Source organism: Pteropus medius, unplaced genomic scaffold, assembly GCF_902729225.1.
Source record: "Pteropus medius unplaced genomic scaffold, Ma_sr-lr_union100, whole genome shotgun sequence".
NCBI classification, from domain to species: domain Eukaryota; kingdom Metazoa; phylum Chordata; class Mammalia; order Chiroptera; family Pteropodidae; genus Pteropus; species Pteropus medius.
In genome coordinates this window covers 1-10,422 of record NW_024349803.1, presented here as the reverse complement: position 1 = coordinate 10,422, position 10,422 = coordinate 1, and the positions used below count along the sequence as shown (strand labels likewise).

The following is a 10,422-nucleotide window of genomic DNA, read 5'->3' as shown; positions in this document are numbered from 1 at the left end:
TTAGTCTCTGGTCTTTCGGGGGCTTGCTCCCATGTACTTCAATAATGGCAAACATTTACAGACACCTGCTCTGTTCCAGGCAGTGTGGTGAGTGGGAGGTAGATGAGCACACAGGTCATGATTCCTTCCTGCCAGCAATCTCTAGTCTGGGGCGAAGAGGGGGTCAGGAAAATAATCTCAACTGTCAAGAGGCCAACAGGAGGGAGCGGGCACTGAGGGGACATCCTAACTGTCGTCAATAAGGAAATTAAGACTCAGAGACAATCCCTGACCTGGCCAAGGTCACACAGTCCATAAGTGGTTGAACCCAGAATTTGAACCCATTACATTTGAATCCAAACCCATGCTTTTAGAATATAAGAGGCAGAATAGCAGAGACTGTGGACTTAGGTGTCACCCAGACCTGTGTCCAAATCCGAGGCTCAGCCCCTTACTAGCTGTGCGCCTTGGGCGAGTTATCAGCCTCTCCTTGCCTTGGTGTTCTCATACATGAAATGAGGCCATTCTTCCTCATGAAAAATGTGAGAGAGTTAAATGAGAAAAAGCATGGAAAAAGGTTGAGCCAGTGCTGGCAAATAAAAAATCCTCAATAAGTGTTAGTTTTGTTTACCCTAAGTCCTCAACCCACCAGCCCCAGACTGCTCAGGGTATAAATGTGGGCAGAGGCAAGGCAGCTCCTCTGGGATCTTCCAACATGCAGATGTCACATATCTTTTCCATATTGACCTTGTATATAGCAAAGAATTTAAGTTATTGGGGGGTGGGATATGGAAGATATTGGTCAAAGGGTACAAACTTCCTGTTATAAGATTAACAAGTTTGAAAACCTAATGTACAGCATGGTGATTATAGCTAATAATACTGTACCAAATATTTGAATGCTGCTAAGAGAGTAGATCTTAAATGTTCTCACCACCGTCTCACCACCCGGGAAAAAAAAGGTAACTATGTGATGGGATAGAGGTAGTAGCTAAACTAAGGTGGTAATCGTTTTGCAATTTATAAATGTATCAAATCAACACATTGTAAACCTGAAACTTACACAGTATTATGTGTCCATTATATCTCAATAAAGCTGGAAAAAATAGAATTTGATCTTGCCATAAAGAGGTCTGATTGTTGCCCCCAGCTCCTGGCAAGTAATCTTTGTTTGCCTGGAGGTCTTGGACTAGCCAGATAGTAATAATGTGATTTAGAGTGAAGGCTGGCCACACCAAAAAGACCAACCACATGATTTAAGGTGGGGGCTTTGGGTCACATGGTATCAGTTGACCTGGAGACTGAGAGCAATCGAGCAATCAATTATGCCTACGTAATGGAAGCCAAATCAAAATTCTGAATACCGAGACTCAGGTGAACTGCTCTGGTCGGTGGTGCTCCATGCATGTTGCAGCTGATGGCTGCAGGGAAAGGAACGCATCCTGACTTCACCGAGAGAGAACAATGGAAGCTCAGCATCTGATGCTTCCCGTCTCCACTCTATGCACATCTTCCCTTGGCTGATTCTAATCTTTGTCCTTTCTCTGTAATAAACCGTAACCCTGAGTATAATAGCTCTCAGAGAGTTCCATGAGTTCTTCTAGTAAGTGATCAAATGTAAGGGTGGTTTTGGAAACCCCTGAGCTTGCAGTTTGTGTCAGAAGTGATGATGGTCTTATGGGCTGCATTCCCTGTAAACTATATAGTTGGCTAAACTCTTGCACCCTGGCACATTGCACAAATGAGTATGTGAGTGGGCTGTCCAGAACAGCTCAAAGTTAAACAAGCCCTACCCCAAACCCTGTGGGGTAAGGACTCTTATCATCCCTTCACAGGTGAGAAAGCCAAGGCACAGAGAGGTGAGGCAAGTGAAGGGGCCAGGGTGGGAACCAGGCCTGCAAGACTCCAGACTCAGGATCTGACTACCACAGGGTACTGCCTCTCCCAAGGGCCCTTCCACCCTCACAAGCCAGAACATCACCACCAGCCGGGGACTCCTTGGGAAACAGAACAGAGAAAGGTTGGGGCAGACAAAACCCGCAGCCCCTGAGGCTTTTCAGAGGAAGGTGGGCAGGTCTCAGGCCTCCCTAGTGCCCTGACCACAGCCTACCTGACCCTGCGACAGGACTGCAAACTCAGATGCCTTCACTTAGGTGAGTCACTTAAATGAAGAAGCAGTAGGTGGACATTGAAAAGGAGCAGTGGGAACTAGGGCGGATGGAGAATGTGCTCCATAGCAAGACACCACAATCTTTGTTGAGGTTCTTCTTGTTTTAAACGCAGTGAGGGCCATACCAGACAGGACTTTGGGTCTCTGGCCTGCAACCGCTAAACTCCATAGCCTGGGGCTTTCCACCTCTGCCACTTTATCCCTCACCATGATGTTCCAACTCCTCAGCTCCTGGATGCTCCTGTCCTCTCAATGCCATGCCGCTCCCTGCCGCAGCCACTCTCCCCATGCTCTTCATCCCACCTGGCTCTCACCTGTTCTGCAGGTCTCAGCTTTGAAGCCATTCCTCGGAATTTTTCTCTGACCCTGCATATTCAGCATAGAAACTCAGGCCTTTTGACCCAAGCCCTGGGATCCTCTCCCTCCTACTCTGCTATAAACTCTCCACTCCCTGGGCTTTCCTGTGGCTGCTCCAGAATCAATCAATATTCATTCAGATGGTTAGTCAGTCACTCAACTAACCTGACTGAGAACCTTCTCTTTATCAGGCTTTGTTCTAGACACCAGAGAAACTATAAACAATAAAGGTAGGTTCTCACCCTCATTGACCTTAGGGGGAGTCAGACAATACAGTGATAATCACACAAATGGATACAGTAATCACACACAGTAATAGAGGCTATGCAGGGGAATAGTGTGCTAAGAGAAATGGGGGTGCTTATTTAGACTGGGGGTCAGGGAAGACTGGGGAGTCAGGAGCTTCATCTTTTCTCTTATAAGTTTCCTTCTCAGTGTAGGTTTTCAATCCATGGTTGGGAATCTGCATATGTACAGGGCTGACTTAAGTTATGCACAGATTTTCAACTGGACTAACTAGCTTGCCACAAGGATGAAAGCTCCTTGCTCCAGGCTGGGTACACAAGAACCATTCAAGAACCATTGGCTCTTGCTACCATTTTTCTCCCCACCTCCTGCCACCTGTCATTCACACCCACCTCCAGAAGACAAAGCCCAGGCCCCTCTGTCTGGCCTTGGAGGCCCCTCCTGGTCTGGCCCCTCAGCCCTGACATTCCGTTCCCAATCCTCACACTGACTCCAGATGGGATGGGGGCTGCACCGAAGGTGAGGGGACAGAGAACACGGGAGGCAGATGCTCTGGCTTCTTTATTGGACAAAGTCTTAGAGATTCTGTAAGGCACGAAGTCCAGGAAGGGGACAGGGTACCCAGGGCACGTGGTCAGGAATACAGTGCCTCAGTGCTGGGTACCCCATCATGGTGAGTGCTCTTGCTCTTTGAGCAGCTCTGAGTATTTCTCTCTTTCAGGACCCTGTCCTGAGGAGCCTGGGAACAAGAGGCCCTTTTCCCCCAAGCAGGTGAGTATGGGCGACCAGGGACAAGGGGAATGAAGAGGAAGCCCCGTGGTCCGGGGCAGTGGAGGGAGGGGCTCAGGCATGGGCCTGATGCTCTTCATCCATGAAGGCACTAAGAATAAGGCACCCAGCTCAGGGACAAGTGCTGGAGACAGGGCAGGGGCTCAGCTTGGCTGACTGTCTCTGAGCCCCGAGGCACCAGGTGGACAGGCCGCAGGGCACTGCCTCAGTTGAAGTCACGGTTGGGCAGGAGGAGGGGGGCTACCAGGGTCCACAGGTAGAGGAGCAGCCCCACCCAGCTGGCACAGATCTTCACCCACACGGCGGTCCAGGTGCTGATCATCTTCTGGGTCTCGCTGGGTCTGGAAGACACCATCACCCAGTCAGCCTGCCCCCAGTCTTGTGACCTCAGTCCTGGCCCTGACCTTATGATTCAGGTGTGACCCCGACTTCAATTTTGCCTCTTAATCTGTAACACTAGTCCCCGTCTTTCGTATTTTTGACACTTGGCCTTAAGACCCTAGACTTGGACCACAGACCTCACCTTGACCTCATTTACAACCTTAACTTCAGTCCTAGACTGAAATATTGTGACCTGACTTATAGTCCCTGGCTTTAGAAGCCTGGAATTCCAGACCTTAGTTCTGACTTCTAACCTTAATCCTAACCCTCAATCCTTAACCCCATCCCTCACCTCTGATCTCATAATCACAGTTTTGATATCTCTTGACCCTGTGACCCCAGGACTGGCCCCTGATCTTGGTCCTCTGGTCTTAGCTCCTTGATCTGGCAACTTTAATCCTGGCTTCATGGCCTCCTAACCCCAATTTTAACCAAATGACCAAATTTATGAATTTATATGGCCCCAGTCCCAACTCTTGACTTCATGACTCCTCTGCTTGACCCTGTGACTTTGATTCTGATCTCTACACCCTAATCCTAACCCTCCAAACATGAATCCCAGACCCAACCCCCTGATCCAAATCACACCTGATCTGTAAACCCGGTCTGTCCTGCACAGGCCCAGCCCCACCTCCTGTGGTCCCCACTTTTCAGGCACTTAATAAAGGTGCTTGGATCAGACTAAGGTACTGGCAGGGAAACTGCAGCGCAGATGGAGGGTCCTAGGTTGACACCTTCATGCCCAAGCCTTGAGCAGGCTCAGGAAAACCCCAATGAGGGGTCAGAGGAGAGGAGCTGTGTGGCACACACCCCCTAGGCACTGTGGGCTCTATCCGTGCCCCACCAGGCTGCACGCACCTGTACCAGTTGGTGAGCGTCATCATGATGTGCAGGGAGGCAAGCACCAGGCAGAAGTGGAAGAAAGAGTAGCTGTAGGTGACGCCATCCTGCTCGTTGTCAAAGGCCCGGCCCTCGGAGGCCACCACCTGCTGCTGCTGTGTGGCCTCCAGTATGGGCGGGCACTCCTCTGTCCGCAACAAGCTGTTCACCTGCCGGTGGTTGGAGGAGCGCAGACTGCGGGGGATGGAGGAGGTGGCGGTCAGGGTTGTCACCTCCGGGGGTGGGCAGGAGGGCAGTGCCAGGGGACCTCATGAGCCATGGCATTGGTCATGACAACAACAGGCACGATGGTCCCAGAGCCTTGAGGGCCACTGACCTGTTGGTTAGGTCCTAGGCCCAGGAGTTCACAAACTGCTTTGACACTCGACTCTACCCCAACTCCCTGGGTGAACGTGGGCCAGATACTTAACTTCTCTGAGCCTCTGATTCCTTGTCCACATAATCAGGGACAATAGTACCTCCCTTACAGGGCTGCTAGAAGGATTAAATGGAATAATGATGTAAAGCCCCTAGCACTGTGCCTAGCATCGAGTATAAATTATTAAATGGTTACTATTACTCTGGTTGTTCGTTTGTCATTTCCATTAACATGAATAGAGTACCTAGTACTGCAAAGGCCCATGGCAGTACTACGTTCATCAATAATGTTAATAATTAATAATGGTCATTTGCTATTAAGTTTGTTTTCCTTTTATTAGTTTTAGGTAAGTAGTTTTATCAATCACCATCCCTTTATTCATCTTTATAATTTAAAGAATAATAGCACTGATTCTTTTGGTCATTGCTTCTCTATAATGAGATCTTGATGTTTTTAACAGTATTTAATAATTTGAGACATATATACAATTTTGAAAATCCAACTTGTATTTTGAAAAAAAAAAGGGTGTAAGGAGACCTGGATTCTAGCCCTACTCCATCAAATTGAGGTCACCCATTGCTGAGCAGCAGCTGGCACCAATCACCAAAAACTTGTGATCTATAGCGCCCGCGAGCCCACATCTGGGCGATCTAGCTGGGGTGAAAGCCATCATCAATGGTCCCTGCCCTCCTGGCTGCTTATCTTTCTTTGCTTCCTGTGTCTTAAGAGCTGTGCTAAGAACACAGGAGCTCTCAGAGGTGCTGCCCAGTGACCTCGTGACCTCGGGCCAGGGAGGTGTGAGTCTGAGAAGCATCAGGAAGCACAGCTTTGTGCCTGGGTGGAATGGGGAGGGATAGAGAACTGGGGTCAGGGAAAGCGCGCTCAAAGCTCTATGGCCACTGTGTGCTCCTGGCCTCAGAGAAGTGGCTACTCCTCATGGAGCCTCAGTTTCCTAATCTGTAAAATGGAGGTGATGTGGGCCTTTCCAGATTGGAAAAGAGTCACGTGAGGTGACAAAGAAGAGAGATGTTGTGAACTGCCCAGACTTGACTTTTGAGAAAATATTTTGAAAAAGGCCAAAACAGAACAAAATGTGAAACAGCCTCAGCATGGTCTAGCCCTGGGGCCTGGCGTCAGGTGTGGTGCTCCTGGGGGAGAAGGGCAGACAAAGAAAACTGCGCCTGGAGAAATGCAGGGCCACAGGGAGGCAATAACGAGTCTGCCAGATTTAGTGTGAGCAAAATTATACGCAAGATTATCATCTACTGATGCTTATAAAACAGCCACTCACAGCCACTCAGCTCTGCAAATGTTCACACTTATTTGGCACCTACTATTTGCCAAGTTCTCTTCTAAGTGCCTTATACATATTAACTCATCGATAACCCTTCAACAATCCAATGAGGTAGGTACTATTTTTATCCCTATTTTATAGATAAAGAAACTGAGGCACAGAACAGTTAAGTGACTTGCCCAAGATCACACTGCTAGTAAGTGGCAGTGCCGGGTTCAAACGCAAGCAGTCTGGCTCCAGAATCCACACTGATAAGTACTTGCTAACATGTCCCTTTAAAAAAAGTTGTCACGTGATCTTAAGTATGAGCTGCTCTCTCTCAGGTGAGACTCGGGGGTCATAGCCACACTGGGCATTGGAGGTTACTAAGGAGGAAGCTGAAGCTCAAAAAGGTGAAGCCACTTATCCCAAGGCCACACAGTAAGGAAGTGGCAGAGCCTGGACCCACTGGCCCTAGTGCAGGCTCCTTCCCTGACCCCACGATTGCCTGCCCCGAAATGAGCTGGGCACATGGCTGCCCAGTGTGCAGAAAAGGGCCCTGGACCCAGAGGCAGGGTCAAGCCCTGCCTTGGCCATCCAGTCACATTGTGCCCTCTAAGGGACTCGGTTTCTCCGCCATCACAATGCAAGAGTTACACATGCTGCTTCCAGCCTTGTGTCTCAGCTCCCACAGCTTCCCCCTACTTCCGGTTCTCGGTCCCCAATAATGATCCCTCCCCAGAAACCAAACCCCAGCCATACCTGATGAAAAATGTGCACAGGATGAAGATGATGAGACCCACGATGCTTGGTGCATCCCACCACTGGGTCGCGTAGCCCTCGGCGCCTGTCTGGACTGTCCCATTGCCAAAGTAGGGCAGGTGGGGGTTGCATTTCTGGTCTAAGGATAGGAGTGTGGTCACCCTCAGCCCATGCAGGCCAGGTCTGAGTAGCCATGTAGCCCTGAGCATGGGCAGAGAGCCAACCCAAATGGACAGACACACAACTCACCACCCAAGTCCCAATGACAGACAGCACTTAGCAAATGAAATGACACAGACAGCTCCAGGAACAGATGGGGTCTTCCCACTTCCCTGAAGGACTGAGTGTCAGAATGGGCTGGGGCTTGGATGTCACTATCACCTGTGAGGGTTCCTAGCCCCACAGAAGGCTGTTGCCAGCCAAAGAACAGGCCAGGCCTCCTAGAACGCAGGGCTTTACTTACCAGGGACATTGGACAGGGCCGACCATGTGACAAACATGGTGTAGAGCGTGATGGTCGAGGCCTGCAGCAGACCGGAGTTGGGCTGGGCATCCTGGCAGGAGCAGTCCGTCAGTATGACCCCTGCCAGACCTGGGGACACCCCACCCTCTCTCAGCCCACTTGCACCCAACCAGGGGACCTCAGAAACCCCACCGCCCTAGGGCCCTCCATCCCACACCCTTTGGGAAAATATGCCACCGGGGCCACCCAAAGGTAAAGTCCTAATTCTTTCTCCTAACAGAATACCCTTTTGGCTCCCCTGCTGAGAACACTTAAAGGGTGGCATCTCTTCACACTCTGAATTAAAGCCCTTCCTGGTTTGTCCCGCCTTCATTTGTACCTGAACACCCCCTCCACACTCCTCCTTGCTGACTACACCCCAGCCACAGTAGCCACCTCGCTGTCCTCGGAACAGGCTAAGCCCTCCCCGACCTCAGGGCCTTTGTACTCACTGTGCCCTGTCCCTAACATGTTCATCGCCATATCTCTGCACGGGCAGCTCCTCTTTAGCATTCAGGCCTCAGCTCAAATAGGACCCCCAACAAGGCACCCAAAACCGCGACTATAGCAGCCCTGGCCCGGCCTACCTTTGAACCCACACATTCCTTAATTTCCCACACAGCTCTCATCCAAAATCACCTTACTTGGCCTCGTCTCCTATTGGTTATTCTTCCTCACCCTTTACCACACACATATTTAAGAAGATGAATCTAAACTCTGTAACTAACAGCACAGGCTCTGGAGCCAGTCTGCCTGGGTTCAAATCCCAGCTCTACCCCTTACTCGCTGTGTGACCTTAGGCAAGTCTCTTCACTCTTCTAAGCCTTTGTTTCCTCATCTGTAAAGTGGGGATGATGATAGTGAAAGAACTAAATGACATGACGGATGCCATTCACTGGTAGCTATTATTATTATTATTATTATTATTATTATTATTATTATTATTATTATTCCTCCTCTTCCTCACAGCTTCTTCCTCTTCCTCAGCATCTAGAAGAGTGCCTGGTACTCAAGAGGTATTTGCTGTGTGACCTGGGACAGAGGCATCATCCTCTCTAGGCTTCAATTTTCTCAGTGGGAAATGGAGGCTCTGACTAGAAGGGAGGTTCCCAAACTTTCTGCTAAAGACCCCCAAAGACTACCTAAGCTAAGTTTGAAACCTCTGGTGGGCTGAGACCCCAAACTGGAAGTACCACTGGACGCAGAAGGCTTTCTCTCTGAAGAACAGTTACGTGGAAGCCCCTGTCCCTTATCCCAGATAGCCTTGGATTGGAAACTGTGGAATTATACCTTCCAACACCACTTCCAGAGGTGTCTAGTAATTGTCAGTGACCCTCCCTAATATTCTTCCGATTTACATAAAAACAACAATGACAACAATAATAAAGATAACAACAGCCAATGTCTGATGGATACCTCTATGCCAGGCACTATTCTAAGTGTTCACAATATGATCTCAGCCCTGAGAATAACTCCCAATAGTAAGTATTATTAACCCCATTTTACATTTGAGATGAGAGAGGCACAGAGAGCTTAAGGCACTTTCTCAAAGATACCTAGCATGTAGATATGAGAGCGAAGGCTCTAACCCAGGGAAGCTGACTTGGGAGCCCACACTCTTAGCCCAAGCCTCTGTGACTGACAGCTCTGCCCAGGATGCCAAGATTCCCACAAGACGTTCCACACTCCAAGGTTTCAGGCCAGGCAGAGACTGGCAGGCTCACCTGGACCTTGGGCAGGACAGCGATGATGGAGATGCAGACACAGAGAGTGAGGTTGAGGCCAATGAAGGCCTTGCCTTCATAGCAGGCGTTGGGCTGGGTGTAGTAGATGAAGAGCAGGGTCACGGCCGCGATGGACAGTGAGTAGAAAAGGAGGGTGAAGAAGAAGAGGCCTGGGCAGGAGGGCAGCGAGCAGGGGAGTCGGGAGGTGCAGGGATCAGGAAGTCCCCCCACTCCCACGAGAGGGCTCGTCGGACAGTCCTCCCTGTCTTGGGCCTCAGCTTCCTCATCCAGGGAATGACATCAGTGTCCTAAACTTCCATCATTCACCTACACCTTTTTGAGTTTTTGCCGGATCCTGAACTAAAATGGTTCACTCGTCATAAATAAGGTAACCATAAAAATAAATACAATGAATACAGAACAGTTATTTGAAAAAGTGAACCAGAAGTATGGTGATTTGCTGGCGCCCTGCTCTCTCTGTCGGAGAGACCAGTGAATCTAGAGAGGTGTGAAAACCGAACCAGCACCTCAGTGAGCCTTTCTTCTAATTGCGTCAGAAGAACAGAGAAAAAATTGAATAGAAATCCGCTCTGCCGCTGGGGTTTCGATGACTAAGTATCATTTGAAGTTTGGTCTGCGTTGGTTATCTGTGGCCCATTCTGCAGGATGCGCTGAACTAGACCCCTCCCAGGCCTCTCCAGTTCTGCTCTCCTCTGATTCCCTGGAGTCAGACGCCTCTGCCAACACACACCCACTTCCCTACCTCTGCCTTGGATGGTTCAATTCCTGCACTAAGGCAGGGGGCTGCTTGAGATGCCCTCCAAGCTTTCAACCAACCGGCTTCAGGGACCCGTCCTTTCTTCAGGTAGCCCCGGCCCCGGCACTGACCTGCGTACCAGGCACGGGAGTTGCACTCCTCCGCCTTTCCCAGCCAACGCTGGTTCCAGGAGTGTGCAAAGTCGATGAGCAGCACCAGCTGGA

At 49.9% G+C, this 10,422-nt stretch overlaps 1 protein-coding gene across 1 annotated transcript; it reads right to left on the bottom strand.

The window, feature by feature from the left end:
* Nucleotides 1–3,295: 3,295 nt before the first annotated feature.
* SERINC2 (serine incorporator 2) lies at nt 3,296–10,417 on the bottom strand (the record flags this gene model as incomplete). Its single annotated transcript, XM_039836858.1, has 6 exons — nt 3,296–3,882; nt 4,781–4,996; nt 7,216–7,354; nt 7,679–7,769; nt 9,442–9,611; nt 10,330–10,417. Coding segments are annotated over 6 exons (840 nt in total), but the record flags the coding sequence as incomplete, so codon positions are not given.
* Nucleotides 10,418–10,422: the final 5 nt, after the last annotated feature.